Raw genomic sequence first — 18,543 nt, 5'->3', positions numbered from 1 at the left:
TTTGCTGGGACACACAATGGGCACATCACCCTCACAAAGTTTAAGGTCTCCTGCTCCACAGCTTAAGCATTCATTCACACTGAGGAGTTAGACCTGGCCGACAGCCAGAACGATTAGTGAAAACTTAACATGCAAGCACAGGTGTTTATTTATGAACCCGTCGAAATGAATGCGACAAATTTAAAATTCGGTCAAAAGTCACATGCTCGAGGCAGGTGTATTTACCGCTAATGTAATGAAGAGCGGGAGATTAAAGTGAAGCCTGAGAAAAGTCTTAATTAAGGGCTTGACCCGTGGCTTGACTTATTAGACTGATCTTGTATAAGAAAGTGTGCGCTTTTCATGCTCTTTCATATGCAGTGCATGTGTCTCCAGTGCATGCATGTAATTAAGTACACTCCAGTCACCTTGAGGTGTGACATGGCCGACCTCTCACGTGGTCCAGTGGGAGGCGGGTATCGATCGTGTGTTTCCCCTTTTGATCCCTGAAGCATCCTGCAGCCATACGGCAGCATGAGAGCCGGATTAGCACTGTTAGACGTGTTCTCATCAGCCAGAAATACATGAGGGCAACACACACACACAAAAGACACAAACATGGAGGCACCAATTTTAAAATTAGAAGCCCATGGCTGTCATGACAACCAAGAGGCAACAGTAATTACATTAAAACCAATCCTCATGAATACAGTTGAGTAGTTTGCTATATTCTTTCATACTCTAAACTCAGACTGCAGTCCAGAGCGTTGACCTTTCCAGACTTTTCCAGCTGACAGCAGCAAAGTTATCTTTTCCACTCTGACTTATTGATATTCAACCAGCGCTGCTGCCTCAGTATTAAATGTTGTCGGTGTTTGCTCCCTGTCATTATCTTTACCGCCATGTTCACACAGGACCTCTGTGAGATAATACTGCACAACAAAACTCTTTTTAGTATCTCAATTAAAAACCTCCTTTTAATGGGTCATCAAGATTGGCTTCAGCAGCAGTGCAGTGATATTTATGGCAAACTGTGGGGAGCTTTAGTCAGGCGTGGATTTTATGGCTTCTGCTGCTACACTTGCTTCAGTGCAGACAGCTTAGGTGAGACTTTTACTGCGGTTCAAATCTCTAGAGACAAGGATTCACTTTTTTAGACATGCTAACCCAAGGTTTTACGCATAGTTTTACACACACTTAATACACAAGGTAAGGTTGGATCATTCTTATTCGTCATTGTAAATGATTAAATTTGCCCAGAGGATACAAAACAACAATGCAAGCAGCCCACAACATGTTAGTGGCTGAACAATTTCACAACAAACGCATCAGCTGTGAACGAGAACAGAATAAACATCACTCCAGGCAGCGGCTCAGTGACATGTAGGGTTCAAATCTAGCATAAAATAGATTAATAAGCAGTGACCAAGTAATAGTGTGAGCAAAAGATTGAGGCACTGTGTGTGTGTGTGCATGTGAGAGAGCACGGAACATACCGGTGTCCAAAAATCTAATTACATTTCTATTTAATGGAATAGCAGTCTGTCCTCACCAATAAAAGCATAACATATGGTTGTAAGATTCTAATTTTTTTTTAGGCTTGTCACCAACAAGAAAATGATTTTCTGAAACCTAATGAAGAGTCTGTGATGCCCAAACATAACCCTGATTTTACAAATCTAGGGCAAGCAGTCAAGGAATAAAAAAAGTACAGAAAAGAAATTACACCTGGCTGCAAATAAAAAAAACCAAGACCAAAAGGCATCAATAGACAGAGACAAGGCAGAACGTACTGCATTCATTAAAAGTTGTTGAAATCAGTGGCCGGGAATTATTTAGCTCAATGGCATTTTATTGTATAAAAAAAAGGAAAACGCTCGAGAGAGGAGGCTGTGAAATAAGAGAGAAGGAGAAACGTCAGAAAGAATGCTCGGCTCCCCTCTTGGACTGATGTGTGTTGTAAGACAGAAAGGCCTAATTACAGGCCAGAGGAATGGAGTAAGTGTGTCTGGAACTCTTCACTGAGTAAAAAGAGTGAGAGAAAAAGAGAAAGCTGACTAATTAAGTGATATTACACTTCCAGCTGGCTATACTTTGCACCACACACTCGTCATGGAAGTGACGGGTACAGTTAGGTGTAACGTCGAGACAAAGACAGACACAGGGTACTCCAGGTCTACTGGAGAGACAGCAGAGCAGCAGAGCCGGTTAACAATAACAAAATCTCCTGATATACATTATATATCATGACGAGTTTGCTGCTGATATTAAACCATGAGTGCTTCACCGGATCGTGATCGTTCATGCTTTCATCCTCTTTCCAGCACACAGACCTGTGCCAGATGCTGCTGGCCCAGTTTCCCTCTTATTATTTAACTGGCTCTGTAGATGATGTATCAGACAGTCCGCCCGAGTCCATTTATCATGCTGGGGTTGTGACACAGCTCTCAGGAGGACACGGATGGTAAGCAACAGGGCTAATGTTGTATTCAAACAGCGGCTCAACTTTGATGCTCATCAGGAGTTGTGAGATGCCAATCAATAGTCCATTTACAAGGCCGCACCGTTCAGAGCACCAGCCGGCCATTTGTCACATGTTAGTGGATGAATACATATGATAAAACTTTACTTCCAAATCTGACACTACTCAAGGCTGATTTATAGTCAGTGTAATAATATGATACCATGAAGAAGATAACTCCTCACTCTTCACATGGTTTCATTTATCAGCCGGCTGATAAATGATTGTACGTCTACTTTGTTGAGTGTTTCTAAAAGTTTGGAGAAATCTTTTTTTTAAAGTTCAGGTTTAACATCGCTGACATTTACAGTGGAAAATTAATTTTTAAGCTAAACCTAATTTTCCAGAGGGTCTTATTTACTGTGTACTTTAGTTCTATACAATATGTGAAACTGAGCCTGTGACTGACATATATATTATATATGTATATTGCAGTGCCTGTGCATGCATACAGTCTACATACAGCCAGTCAGATGAGGGATGACTCTAAATGAACAGGGGGGGGGGTATAAATAATGAAGGTGTGCAACATCACTGTTATAATTTACTTATTCAAGTTGATTTATGGATGCAGGAGGCTGAATAATCGATCAGACCAGCAATCACTGACACTGGCTTTGTAGTCATTAATCGCCTGTGCAGTTCTACAAATATGACATCTAATGTACTTTAGTTGCAATTAAACTGGCATTTAGGAGTTCAATTTATTTAATTTATTTCAACCCCAACCCTGGTCTGCATCGTTATTGGCCAGATGAGATGGACGAGTTGTGTTGGAAATGATTTAGTCTATGGGTCTATGGTTGTCACGGTGAAGTTCTGTCCATTAAAGGGACAGACAAGCACCAAAGTATGTTCATTACCTCAGTCCTACAAAGACAAAGGTTAAAATGATATCCACTGTAAGTGTTTCAGCAATAACACATGGAATGAGTAAAACCTTCTCATTAAATGACACCGGAGAATAATCAGGACAATCCTGACTGCAGGCTTTGTCCAGCACTGCTGTTTGTACACAGTCTGGAGCAAATCTAATATGTTTTTGAGGAGCAAAAAAAACCCCAGTGTCAGGCAGGAGGCTAAAAGGAATGTTCCCTTTTCTCTCCTCTTCTTTGTAAAGGATAATTAGCCCCTCAGCCAGGCAGGGCCAATATGATTAACCATGGAGACGAAGGCAGGGAGAGGAGGAAAGCTGAGCAGCAAAGAGACAAGGAGAGACCAGCACAAAGAGAGACAAAGGAAGGGAGGAAGGCACGGGATGCAGGGGTTGATGGGAAAAGGATGAAAGACAGCGTGAAAGAGAAGAGGCAGCAGATTCACAGTGGATGGGGAACGTCAGCCAGCCTTGTGTTGTGAGACACAGTGGCTGGGGGCGATTAGGAAAAACCACAGCTACCACCCTCATTAGGCTGGTTGGTGATGGAGGCTGAAGCACACCTAGGGAGGAGGAAAGGTGCAGGCGGTTGACCGGAGTCTCTCCTGCTCACATCATCATGTGGTTTCTGACTGTCAAAGGTCAGCTTGTATTATTCCCTCCTCTCCTGCTGCCGTTACCACAGACTTGTCTCAGTAAATCTTGGATCAGTCGCTTACTGTTATTCTTACTCCTCCTCCTCCTCTCTTGCCCTTTTCCTGTATCTTTCAACTGGTACTCTACACTTAGCCCTTCATTTTTTTCCTCTCTCTCTTCTCCCTGTCTTTTCAATCCCTTCACCTCTGTGCTTTCAGACTTCTCACCTCTGTAAAGATTAGAGGGTATCTTTGTTTCTCATCTCTCTCTTCTTGACACCTACAGGAACCCCAGGAGGAAGGCAAGCCTGGAACAACTTTTTTCTCTCTTGGTGCAAGACACCTCTTTGATAGGACTTGTGTGACCAGTTTCTAAAAGCCAATGGAGACTGGAGGGAGACAGACACAGATTTAAGTCCAGTTTGATATATATATGTCCCGACTGCTTTGCTAGCCTTGTTTCTAGTGTCTGACAACACCAGATGAATAAACTTTAAAAAGGAGTTGGTTTAGTGTGAAGCAGAGACAGTAAAGCAATTAAGGAGACAGTGTCATCTGAGACAGGCTGACGTACTTAATGCAATATGTGCACGGGGCCAGGCATGGACAAGCTTTGACTGACAGAACAATACACGGGCCAGAGGCATGGCGGTGTGACCGGCAGTACGTCGGCTCTGATGCAAGTAATGTTTGCTGTAAAGGCAAGAAAGGAGAAACAGAAACGATGTGATCAACCCAAGTACTACTCAATGATTACACAAAGCACCACTATCACAAATGTTTTATAAATCTGTACGAGTAACAGTAATTTTCAAGCTGCAACGCTATTAACAAGACAAATGTCTGCGTATTTCTTCCACACACAAATGAAATAGTCCTGATTAAGTTGTGATTATGCCATTTCTCCTCGTGCCAGTGTGTGTTGCCTTGTAAAATAAGTTTCAAAGGGACTGTGAGAGAGTTTTAGAGATTTTTAGCAAATTTATTATGTATAGTTTTTATTACTGTGTGATGACTTACTGTAGGAAATAATATTAAAAACTTAATTATGCTGTTGGCAGACATGCACTGTAGCATCCCTAATTTCTAGATATCACAGCTGTATGCAAGAATGCAGCTGCCCAGTTCATTTGCAATAATGGAATTTATTTTTCCAACACATAATTATAAAATCTGCCCATCTGTGACTAAAGCAGGACATTATCTGAAAAAAGAACTAACATTAGCAAGTGGATCCTTACATGAAGTTTTATGTGACTGGACTCCAGTGATAGATGAAGTTAACATGAAGGTTCATGCCCTCTGCAGACAGTGACTCCATCAGCTGTCACCGCCACGTAGGAGTACTCTACAACACTTTCCCGTCCAACATTCACCTAATTCATGTGAGCTGTCTTCTGCTCATATAAACCTAAAGGTCAGGCAATAAGACACGAGCTCTGCAATGACCTGCATGCATGTCGTGTCAAAAAAACGCACATCACCAGTTCACAAGAAAAGTCAGAAAGGCTACCATTTGATTAAACAAAGGACTGAACTTAAGGAGAAGATGCAGTGCAGAAACATCTGGTTTCACACACGATTACAACAGGAGATGGTTTCACTCTGACCCTTTGGTGCTCCATGAAGTTTGAAAGCCCACACACCAGCAGTGACCCCCAACCACGAAGAAATACACATATCTGTGTGCAGATAAACACACAGTGAAACCAGTGGTCTGGAACACTAAAGTAATCTGCAGACGTCCAAGGTTCACGACCAGGTGAACAGATTCAGTTGATGGAATTACCTCCATGTCTGATGCCATCTGGATTCATGCCACTGTGTTTAAAAGGGTGTGTGTGTGTGTGTGTGTGTGTGTGTTTACAGCAGCAGAGACAACAGTCAGGGGAGTGCACAGTTGGATTGTGCAACTATTAACACAAATAAATGTACCCTGAAAAGTGCTGAGGGACCATTTTGTGCCCATTCGATAGCAGGATACATCCACTAAACAGTGAATGTTATGAGTGAGGTGATCATCTTTAGCAGAAGATAAACCTTTATATCGTTTACTGTCATTATTGTCTCAATAAATAAAAAATGTGTACATATAGTTTCTTCCATCCTTTAAATTCACACACACAGTCTCCTAGTATTTTTTTCCTCTTTCCACTTCAGGTCATATCCTTCATGAACCCTCCCTCCTGCATGCTGCTCTCTCAGCCTCCCTACAGTTTTAATAAAGAAGAAATATCAAGAAAAATTTGGTGCCTGCTCTCCATTAAAAAACTGAGACCTGAGGGCAGAGGCAGAGGTGCAGTCCCCTTTCCTGTGTATAATGTGACCCTTAAGTTCAGGGGCCCAAGCCTTAGCTACACCCAACTACCTGAGGTGAATAATACATGTGGAAAAGGCCCCGGGCAAGCCATGCTTCTCATGTGTGGTCACTGCACGGGGGCCACAGGCTTAGCAACGAGCAGCTCTACTGTTTCACCTGGCATCAAGGGTTATCTGTCCATCAGAAGTCCGCGGGTGAGCTGACCGGCACGTGGGTTTCACCTGACGCCATGCAGGGCGTTATCTCACAGACACGGAGTCAGATTCAAACATGTGTGGAGTGTTCCCGGATTTAATCTGAGTGGTTTTGAATGCAGAAGGGATCCCCCTCGATTGAATGGGGATGCACACAAGTTACATTACAGGCAAACAGATAAGGCTTCCAAAGATAACCACAGAGACATGTGCATTATTTACAGTGATGATGGCTGTGTGTTAGCCATGATAACAGCGATTGCTCTGTAATGAAAACAGCAATGGAAATCATTACACCAGTGATTATAAATACTTCAGCCAAATTACCACATCAGTGTTTAGATTGGTTTTTCTTCCATTAATGACTGTAACTTGTAGGCTGGGCTGTGCATGCCTTCCTCATTAGACTGACACACATAAATGACTCAACATTAACTGTCTATCAAAAACCCATTTCCACTCATGTGTTCATTATGATGGATGAATAACACAGAACTTAATGAGAAACCAAATAAGTGTAGCATCCAGTTTTTCATCTGCATGCTGAGTCATCAACACAAAAATACCTCAATAATAATAATAATAATTACACATCGAACTAATATAGCGCTTTTCTAGGACACTCAAAGACGCTTCACAGATGCATTATTCTTTCACACCACATTCACACAGTGGCAGTGGTAAACTACAGATGTAGCCACAGCTCCCCAGGGGGAGACTGACGGAGGCGTGGCTGCCAAGGTGCGCCTACGGCCTCTCCGACCACCGCCGGTTTATTCATATGCATTCATACACCAGTGCCTTGCCCAAGGACACACAACGACTAGGGAGGAGCTGGGATCGAACCGTCGACCCTTATTGGACAACCCTCCTCTACCACTGAGCCACTGCTGCCCACAAGACTCAAGGCAAAGCATCATTTGTTTAACAAAAATGTACGGTGACTCTTTTCCTGTTTCTGCCACTGCTAACTGGTTTGTTCTTCTCCCCCCTCCTTCTTTCCATTACCCTCTATACTGTCCATCAACTGCTGCCTCCATTCCCTCGCTCCACCCTCTAAAGAGTGCTACATTAAGTCCTAATGGCATTGGAAAAGGCGCACTACCCAATAACTCGGGTCTCTGCAAGAGCCATTTATCCTTCCCTTCCTTCATAAAGCACTCAAATAAATATCCCTGCAACAACATTAACTGTGATTGGCTTTGTATTCAAGGGTAGGCAAAGGAGGCTAAACAAGGACAGAAGCAGCTTTTCATTTCCACATACTCAACAGGGTGTTTTATTATTCTGCTATTTTGGCAAATAAAAATAAAATGGGATTACAAATGCATATAGAAATAGCCAGACACACAAGACGAGTATGTACGTAGTGTCTTCCACACACCGACACAGGGACGACACATACAAACACTCAGAGACGCATGTGAGATGGAGGTTACTGAAGCATAATAATACAGTGCGTGTTCGACATCATTAGTTGTGCTGGGTTATTAAACATACTCCTAAAAGACTTTCACAGTATTATGTCAACAACATCAATCACCTCTGGAAACATAAGGCTGGCTCTCACAGGGGTTCAGAGCAGCAGCAGCAGCTAACAGCTCCTTAACAGCTCGTTCTGAAAGGTCCAACAGACGGGTCAGAAACTAGAGGAGCCTGTTTTACCAGTGACGTAGATATGTTTGACACATGTAATGAAATGCAACCAGGTTGATTTAAAAATCCAAAAACTCAATTGTACAGGGAGCGATGTTAGTGCTCCATGGTCAGCAAAACTTTGAATCACAGGAGCTGAAAGGTCTCTTTGAGCACACACTTCTTTTCATCATATTCAACATCTCAAAACATCAACAGTGGTGAAAAGATTCCTACGTCCTTTCAACAAGATTTACACATGAAGTCAGAATACCACACAAACATGGTATTTGTTAATGAAACCCTTGTTTGATCCATAAAAATCCTCAAGGACGAAAACTTTTTCTCATGCAGTGACTATTTATATGGAAAATTCCGGTGAATTCTTCTTTAAACAAATTAAAAAAACAGTGGTACCCATAGCCCTTTGACGGCTTTAATTAGTCTTTCAAACAGCAACTTTAAATGTGTGACAGAAGTGACACTCCTACAATGGCTTTCAAGCTCTCCCAGGGTAAAAAGTGTGATAACTGCAGGAACACCGAGAACACCTACAATTCCAACAAGCATCTGGAAAAGTATTTGCTGAAGTAAAATCACCTTTAACAGCCACAATAACAGAAGAATCCTGTCAGAGCAAACAGCGTGATCTATCCCGGGGAGTGGGCGGATTAACTACTTGATGTTGAGGCTATTAACTATGATTTGAAAACTGGAGGTGCATCTCATGGGATTCATACAGTCTGTGTTACAGTTGTCCTGTAGGAAGGCAGCTTGGTTAAGGCCAGACGTGTGACCTTTGGGCTGTATCTCCTTTACATGAGGACAAACAAATTAAGACAGGAGTACCTAATAAATATACAGAAAAGTGACAAGCTCTAACCCAATTAATATTTCAATGAGACATTTTACCACAGAAGGTGCCTGTAAACAGCTCTAACCAGCCACTGTGTAATGTGCTGCTTAAGCGAAGGGAAGGCTGGTGTGGCAACACACTGACTGGGTTTGACCAAAGCAAGGAGAGGATGAATGACGGCTGGGAAAATTTCAGACTATTTCCTTGGGCTGTTCCACCGGGAAATGAGTCACGCAGTCATTTTAAAATAAACTAATACTCCAGCAAATAAACCAGGCCCACCATACTAATGGATATGTACTGCATGCTGCACCAAACATCATTAGTACACTCAAGAACCCAGAGAGAGAGAGAGGTACTTTTTTTGCAATAGTGCTCACTAGAAAGATGAGAGTGGTGCAGAGAGTGCTGCTCTGATGCCTTTTTTCTCATCTCTTTGCAACTAAATATTGAACAAAAGCAAGTTCGATTAGCATTTTCATACCATATTAGGTTTATTCTTTGTGTGGTTGGGGCATTTAACTAACACAGCACAGAGGATAAATGATATATAAGCTGTTTTCAGTGTTCACTTGTCCAATGGATGGTGCTGAAGGCAACATTTATTTATATAGCACTAAGGGCAGTTTCGCATTAAAACAAAAAATATGAATCATCTGAAGCTATAAAACATAAAAACATCATCAATCCTCCGGGTGGACCCTGTAGGAGTATTGGCTGGTTGTCACTCTCTTCCTGCTCTGTGCACCAGAGAGGTACGTGCATGATGGCCGAAGTCACAGACCGCAGCTCGTCTTCAGGTGATGCGTCCATGTGATTGGGAGGCGTGGCTTCAGGGTGAGCTCCGAGAAAAAGGGGCGTGTGTTTACTTTCTAAATCTGGCTGACTCTCACTGAGTTTTCAAAATCTTCTACCCTACCTTTAATAAGCCGTCTAAAGGTCCAGGAACACGATGACCAAAGAGTCCAAAAACAGCAGAAACAAACCTAACCAAGGCAGAGTAATCCTCCAGGTCAAGCCTCTGTACAGCTGACAGTATCAGGAGTTTGTTGTGCACTCATAAAATACAGAATAAACATTTGTTCATCCACAGAAACACACACACACACACACACACACACAAAGGATTGAGTCTTAACAGAAGCTGCAGCCTGCCGGGAAGGGCTCTTCAAGTTTCCCCACTGTCAATTATACATCTCCACTTCGGTTCAGTGGGTAAGGACTTAACACTGCAAACCAAGCACTTCTCAGTACAACTCATCACAGAATGCACTCTTACATAACATACACCTGAAAGCACATGCAGCACAGAGCTTTGAATTTACATACCCCACTGTTATGACATATGACTTTGTTTACTGTTTTTGCCCCAATTCCATTTCCTCTCTGCATTCAGCAGCATTAAGAAGCAGCAGCGGTGATGACTAAGCCATTAGAGCATTTGCACCTTAGAGGACAATGAAACACACCTAACAGATTCCAGGGTTTGCACTTGATGGCAGGGTTTGATTGGCAGGCACTGATGGACCGGGGCCATGCAGACAAATGAAGTAATAAACCTATAAGAATGGTCCCGCTCCACCCACTCACCCTGTTACCACCTGGTTCCCAGCTCCATCACTCTTGATAAGACGGGTGCTTTGTTAGGTGTGTTCTGGTGTGATGGCAGGTCCCATAAGTCTTGTTAGATTTTGCCAAGCAAAGTCTAAAGCAGCACAGTGTATCCACTTTTCTGCCCTCATCCAAGATTAAGTGTTTAAATGTAATCAAAAAAATATGCTGATGCTCAAGTGATTCGTATATTACTATAGAAAAATGGCACCCGAAGTATTTAACATTCATATCACAGTCAAGTTTTATACATATACATACAGATTTTCTACATCCCCTTCTCCGTCTCTCTCTCCCTCACTCTTGTACACACAGACACACATACACACACTGAAGTGAGGGAAAAAAATTTACATACAGTACACATGCATATTCAGATTAGCCCGGGGTAGCAAGAAGCAGACTCAAAGAATAATAATAAAAGTGCAAGCAGAGCTGCTGCTTCTGCACTCTGTCAGATGGCTGCAAATACTGCAGCACCCTGTAGCCTGGAAATGTCTCCAAAAGATTTGGACAGAAAGAGTGTTAAATAAAGAAAACTGAGGCGAGGTATACATGCAGAAGGGAAGACAAGGCGATGTATGTAGCACAGAGTAAAACTGAAAGGATCCTGACAAATATCATGTGGATACACTAGAAGAGATTTAAGTGAAGTGGTATGTGTTTTAGTTCCACTTGCAGTGAGTCAGACTAATCACACAGTGATCAGAGCGTCAGTGTCTCTCAGCTTTTCTCTCTTGACAAGTCCATATAGCAACATATTTAAAACACATAAGAAAAGAATAAAGTCTTTAAGAGCTTCAAACCATGGTGGGGAAACAACAAGGGTGTAAAACACACAGAAACCAGAAGTAATTATAAAGCTTGTACTAAAATCATTCGCATCACACACACACACACACACACACACACACACACACACACACACACACACACACACACACACACACACACACACACACACACACACACACGCGCACACACACACACACACACACACACACACACACACCTTTGGGGCTCTCCTGCATCCATTGCAGGTCAGCTCCATTCAAAGCATTAATGCGACTGTCTATGCATGTGGGCGTGTGATAATACTACCAATTCCACTACTGATTTAAAAAAAAAAAAAAAGATGTGTTCAAATCAAAATATTGGTGGGTGAGGACCACACACTGCTAAATTTATATGTATGTTTATAGTCACAGTATATTTTTTCTTATTGAGTGAATTCCACATATCTGAACATCACCTGGGGCCACATATATATACACACGGCCAAATCGGATGTATTAAACACACAAGCTGCAACAAATGGAGTGAAACAAACTCCGGTTCAATCACATTTATTACAGCTTGACCTTTCACACAGATCACATCAGCTCGACCAGCTCTGAGACAGACTTGAGTGAAGCGACTCATTATTAAAACTCATTGATTAGGCAGCCATTGCTGTGTGATAAGTGAGTTAGCTGATTATAGCACACCGACACCAATTCACACACATGTTAAAAATCCAAGTGATAATTGGTCACAGTGCGCATCTAAAAGCCCGAACTGAGGGAGATTTTTATCTGCTGACTCTCATCATTATAAGATTACTAGTTAATTCAAATAGGCCTCTTCCCGGGGCGAGAGTAAATTGAATTACAGTTTTGTTCTCATACTCAAGTGAGTAGTATGAAAGGATACTGCTGTGTACATAATGTGCACTTTAACCATTATTTCACTCCAAGGAACACACACACACACCGTTGATGCCCGCATTGATATGTATGGTGCGACAGTCGTATCGAGTCGTTGGCCCTTACTGTGTGTACAGTGTGTTTTCTGGAGCATGCAGTGAAGGCTGGTACAGCACATCGGGTGACTAATGAGACGGACAAACAATGCAGCGCTATCACACATCGACATGTCATGATTCATTATTTGGGTGTCATTAAAAACAGGAGGGCAATACATATCCCCATGCTGCCTATTCAGTGCGAGTTACCACATACATCCCATTCCTAGACGACCTGTAGGTTTTATTTTACAGGGTTTTCAGGTGCATACCGAGTACTGGTGATGCTGTTGGACTGTATCCAGCTTCCCATCTGCCCCCTTAGCTCTCCTGATCCTTCTAATTCTATCTCTATCCCACCCTGCACTCTATTCTCTTACACCGTGTACCAAAGTGCACGCTCATACCATTATCTGGTTCTTTTTTGCTCAAACAAAACAAAAGCTCTCCATCTCTGTTTTGAAAACGGACACCTTTTCTTTCCATCTCTGAAGCCTAATGCAATTTGTTGTTGCGTGGGCGACGGTTGACAGCGGGAGTCATGTTTGTATGTGTGTGCATTATGTGCTCCTAGCTGAAGGTGGGTTTATTCACAGCAGGCTTTAGCACAGAGCGCTAACCTCTCCTGAGAGGCTGCAGGTCTCTAAGTGCTTTGCTTAGCTATCGCTGATAGGCAATCAAGAGTCCCTCCAGTCACGCAGGCCTGCCTGCTCCTGTGGGCTCACTGCATTATCAAAGCAGCACAGTGCTGTTAGGACACTCACATTGTCTAATAGACAGATGCTAGACCCTACTGTGCTCCCAAGACAGTCTTTTGTATAATGTCCGGGGGCGTTATCAGTCACATTAGCTCAAGCTGGAAAAAACCTAGTGCTTATGTGTGCAACCAGGATGGTGGTTTTCAGCAGGATCGCTGACAAACTGCTGTGTGTGTTTTAGTGTTTGGCGTGTTATACCAGTACAACAGGTAAAATATAACCAAGAGGTTGTATGGACAATTATCTTTGTACATGAGAAGTCTTTAAGAAGAATAGGTGACCAAATCAACCCAGTGTGTGAACCAAGCGGCAGCCATCTTGTAATAAACTTGTAATTCACGCTGCAACCACTGGGGGCTGGCTCCAAAAGCGAGTCATTTCCCATAGCCTCCCATGTTAAAATGGCCGACTTCACAGCAGAAATGAACATGTTTACAGCCTGGTACACAAAACCATTCTGGTCTCAAAGGATTTGACTCACTCGTTTTAATTACATTCGAACTTAAAATTATGCATAATTATGGACGTTGCTGCAGGCGGCAGGCGGTTGACGTATCACAGCGCGAGTTTCCTCCATCCACAATCGCCCGCCCCCCTAAACTCCGCTCGTGCTCCCCCTCTTTGTCCATATTTGGAGTTTTGGCGGACGTGGCGCTGCCAACATGACGTCACGGAAGCTCTGTCCATACTTTTTACTGTCAATGGTGTGAACTCAGACCTGTCGATTAACTCTTCAGAAACACACATTTTCTTCTGGATTCAAAGCACTTCTGTCACCTGTCCAAACTATGATGTTACTAAAAGGAACTGAAACGGTCAGAGAGACATGAGCAGCTCACCACTAACAACAGGGACACCCTTAATCTAGCTCATGATGGCCCCTTTTATAGCCCTCTGATCCAGACGCTCTGTATCAATGAAGAACCCACTCTGTTACATTATTACTGATGTTCTATCTTTCCGGGTGGAGGGGCAAAGAGAGACAGAACAACAAAAGGTCACGAGAGGGTTAAAAGACACACACATGGGTCAATGCAACAAAGGGACAGGAAAAACAGGAGGTAGTGATACTGAGCAACTAGAACCAGTAGACAAGATAAAGGCTAAGAAGTAAAAGATAAGAAACAAGAGATGAGAGAGAGTCTGAGAGAGAATCGGTGAGATCAAGAGACAGACTGCAGAGGGTAGAGAATTCCAAGTGTAAGACAGGGGAAAAGGAAGAATATCAATTAGGTCTGAACAGATTTATCCCTTGTTCTTTCTCAAGAAATTGACTCTTTCCATCAGAACAAAGAATCCTGTGCTGTCAGTGTTTTCACGCCTGTCTAATCATTGCCATGCGCCTCTGTGAACCCGAGGCCAACATAACACAGCACAGTCCAAAGCCTCACAGGAAACTCTCAGCTGGAGCACAGCCCAGTGTGTGTTCTACATGCACATTGTATCTCTGCATGCTTCCTATTGTAGTTTACCTGGACGGCATGATTGATTAAGCCAGTGAGCAATTGGAGTCGGACAATTGAGCGTGAGAGCGAGAAGGAAGATCCATCATGCTGAAGGCTCATGCCTAAGCTTGGCACTAGATAAATGGGCTGAGATGAAGCCTGTGTGTGCACATAGAGTGTGTGTGTGTGTGTGTGTGTGTGTGTGTGTGTGTGTGTGTGTGTGTGTGTGTGTGTGCTCTGTAGTCATGTTGCTGCGGGTCACGGCTACACACTCCCACCATTCCAAGTAAAACACACACTGCACAGTCTTACTTAGACTGCTTTTCAAGATCAAGGGAGAGGCTATTCTTCCTCTTCCCTCTTTGCCTTTGCAGTGGAAGATGAAGGAAAAGGAGACAAGAGGAGGTGGCATAGTGTTTCCTCTCTGTGTGCATTATGGATGAGCTACGTCCGCAGCGTTCGATCAGCAGCTCTCTGATGGCTTGAAGGTGGCCCACTGAGGTTACCTAAGACTTTGTATTTGTGTGTCTGCAAGCTTGAGTGCATGTGTGGACTGAGACGGAGGAGTCACCAGGGTCACACCTGCCAAAATGTTGAGTAGTTAGCTTGACTGGAGCTACAAGGGCAACAAATGAGTACAGTGATCCTGCATTATACTGCACAGAAAGGACCTTAAACTCATGTGATACTGTTTAGAAATATGCTGCTTTGTATGTGCCAGACTCATCTGTGTGTCAGTGACTGCTGGTTATCGTCAATAATTATATGTCATTGACACAACATTAATCATGGCTTTGTTCATTCCACGAGTCACCAGTCACTAGAAAGCTACAGTGTTATTACATCTTAACAGATGAGATGGCAGATTCAAACCACTGCGATGTGAGCTCCCAGCCAGCTCTGGCATCATTAAACGCTGTTAATTCCAGAGCCTCTAACAACGTGTTGTCATAGCGCGGTGGACTCCGGCTGACATCACCAGCGTGACAGAAATGACAACACCTCTGTAAATCTAAATACAGGGGTGTAGCATTTTACAATGTGCTTTTTAATAACAGATCTGTGCATGTGTCCACGTCTCCAGGATAAACAGTGGAAAGAGAAACGTGCAGAGTGGGGAGGGCTGAGTTGGCAGAGAACTTCTCACATGTATCACTTAGGAAAGGGACAGCTGGCGCCATCGCTCTGTTTCTCTCTCTCTCTCGCTCTCTCTCTCTCTCTCTCTTCTCACTTTGAGATTACGTGAGAAACACACTTTCCGACAGTCATGGTTTCTCTCTCCGTCTCATCCTCTCACTTTGCTCCTTCCATCTCTCGCCTAGTGGTGAGTCCCTTTCCTCCCCCTCCTCCCTCCTCTCACTGCTCGCTGGTATCCATCTACAGGTGGAAATTATCCAGCAGATGCTCTGGCAATAGCCCAGGGAGTGGCTGACTTTATTACCATGACAGCTCTTTATCACTATGCAAGCCATCTAGTTGACATAAATATATTCTTGTCATAGAAGAGAGTTCCCCATTTAACGTCCTCTAACATTCACATTATGTGAAGGGGAATTTAGGTCAGCTTTATTAAAAAAGGCTGCTATTTAAATGTTTTTATGAATAACTTAATAATACTCTGCCACATCGATGCACTTTTTTTAAATATAGTTTGGAAGAAATGAACCATATGATGATCAAAAGAGGGAAATCTGGCACTAAAAGGCTGCAAAAACATGGAATAAACAGTAGAGTGCCTGGACAAGACATGAGGTGGTGGGTGCCAAATGTTTCCCTCTCTCTCTCACACACACACACACACACACACACACCAAACTAACATGTCCTGACTGACAAATACATCTTATAGTCCTCAAATACATATTAACATAAAGCCATACACATCCCGTGACTTCCTAACCTAACGGTTTTATGAGTAACAAATCTTTCAAAACATCCATGCCATCTGTCTTCCTGCTAAAGAACCATCTCCATATGTAACGAAAACGCCCAAAACAGCCGCACACACAGCCAATGTCACATCGCTCAAACACAGCTGATTTGTTTTCCTACCGTCTTTTCGGTACAGGTTGATCTCCACCTTCCTCTCCTCCGACCCCAGCAGGGCCTGCGCCATCTGGGCAATAGCCAGACGCTTGGTGTCAGGTCCATACAGGAAGTTACACGTGCACGGCTTCTGCATGATCTCGGCGCGCGAGTAACCGCACATGTGGCAGAAGCCATCGTTGCAGAAGATGATGGCGCAGTTCTCCACTCTTGCATTGGCAATAACAAACTTTCGACCTGCGGGTCAGCAGAAGAAAGAAAAATGGACAGACAGACCAATTAACGGGATGTGGAACATAGAAAATATGTAATGATACAAAATAAATAAAATAAAAACTGGTTGTTCAGGTGTAATCAATAATGCTAAATAATCCCATTAGCCACACTAAACATAGTGCACATTAGCACCCATGCTAATTAGCGTACATACGCCCATTGTCGATGCTAATAACATGAAACATGTACAAACCAAGGTAAGGTAACATAAAAGACCAAAAACACAAGTCATCCTCATTCGTGTGTGTGTGTGTGTGTGATTGAGGTCAAAGGTTTAAAAAGACGCTGCATCCTTGTCCCCTGACGTGCGTCTCCCTCCAAACCACTGAGTGTAGAAGGAGCCTTTAACTTCCACAGGCTCTGCTCAGTGTCAAAGGATGATATTAGTGCACTCACTGTGCCTGAACACACACACAATATATATATATATATATATATATATATATATATATATATATATATATATATACATACTGTAGCTACTCCCTCACACTGCACACAGACGCACACCATTACTTGCAAGTCAGTGGGAATAAACAACAAGGGAACGCATACAAACATCGAAAATGTGTACATGTACATAAGATGTGTTTGTGCTGCATCAAGGTGACAGTCTGTCAGACTGAGAGATGGCCTCCAGTAAAGAGTGTTAAGCTTCTGAGGAGACCCAATGTTCTTTGCTGATTTCACTTAGTATTGGTCCCCACTGTGAGGAGTACAGCACTCATAAACAGTCATGTGGATGTTAGAGGGTTAGAGCTGGTGACAGAAAAGAGTGGAGGAAGCAGGGGACAGCAGGGGCGGAGGCTGGAGGATGGATAATGGAGTTTATGGTGGTGATATCACAAAGAAACAGGATAGAATGTAAGGAAAAGATGAAAAGATGGTGGCAAAGAAGTTTAGCAGAAGTGAGATAATGAATGTTGAGACATTTAGGGGAAAAGACATGGCAGAGTGGGGAGAGCGGAGAAGTGATCTGTCCAGAACCCGTTCACAGTTCTGAGCAATTAGTCTGCATCAAAATGTGATGTAAAAGTCCGAAGAACCACTGTGAGCAGCAGCCTGGGACCCAGATCAGTGATTAAGGATATAATATAAAGGAAAAATGACAAAGTAAAGCACACTGTGTAAAAGGTTTAGATTAGGTTGCACATTGAAATATGCTATTTACATCCCGCTCTGTGAGCCTTAATGGGAGCAGCAGCAGCTTAGTGCATGTTTGGATGCAGAGTGCGCAGGTCTCCTCCATTCGAGTAGTCACCGTTGGTTGGATAATGCCAGCTACTGTTTGACTTCCACACCAACCAACCCAGTGATGGCAACATCCCTGACAGTACAGATGGCGCTATACAGGTTAAAATGTACACATTTACACATTGTACCCCTGCTGTGTTTACTTATTTGTTAGATGGATAAACCATCTCTTACTGTTTCCTTGCATGTTTAAAGCGTCTAAGCACGAAGTCTTCTCTGAGACACACATACAGTTTCAGTAAATGAATGCACTTAGGAGGTCCTCATCAATCAAAGGCATTTTTGTGAGAGACCTGGATAAAGCCCAGTAATCATGATTAGCTATTCTTGGGTGAGATAAGTAACTTTAAGCCACA

The 18,543-nt window shown here is 43.0% G+C and overlaps 1 protein-coding gene across 1 annotated transcript in view; it reads right to left on the bottom strand.

The window, feature by feature from the left end:
• Positions 1 to 18,543, bottom strand: part of kcnh2b (potassium voltage-gated channel, subfamily H (eag-related), member 2b) — a 152,936-nt gene that overhangs the window by 118,203 nt on the left and 16,190 nt on the right. The window contains exon 2 of the mRNA XM_028432905.1: positions 16,664 to 16,894. Coding sequence (XP_028288706.1) covers positions 16,664 to 16,894 — 231 coding nt within the window. The remainder of the gene's footprint in view (positions 1 to 16,663; positions 16,895 to 18,543) is intronic.

This window comes from Parambassis ranga, chromosome 20, assembly GCF_900634625.1.
Source record: "Parambassis ranga chromosome 20, fParRan2.1, whole genome shotgun sequence".
Taxonomy (NCBI): Eukaryota; Metazoa; Chordata; class Actinopteri; family Ambassidae; genus Parambassis; species Parambassis ranga.
This window is presented reverse-complemented; position numbering and strand designations above follow the sequence as displayed.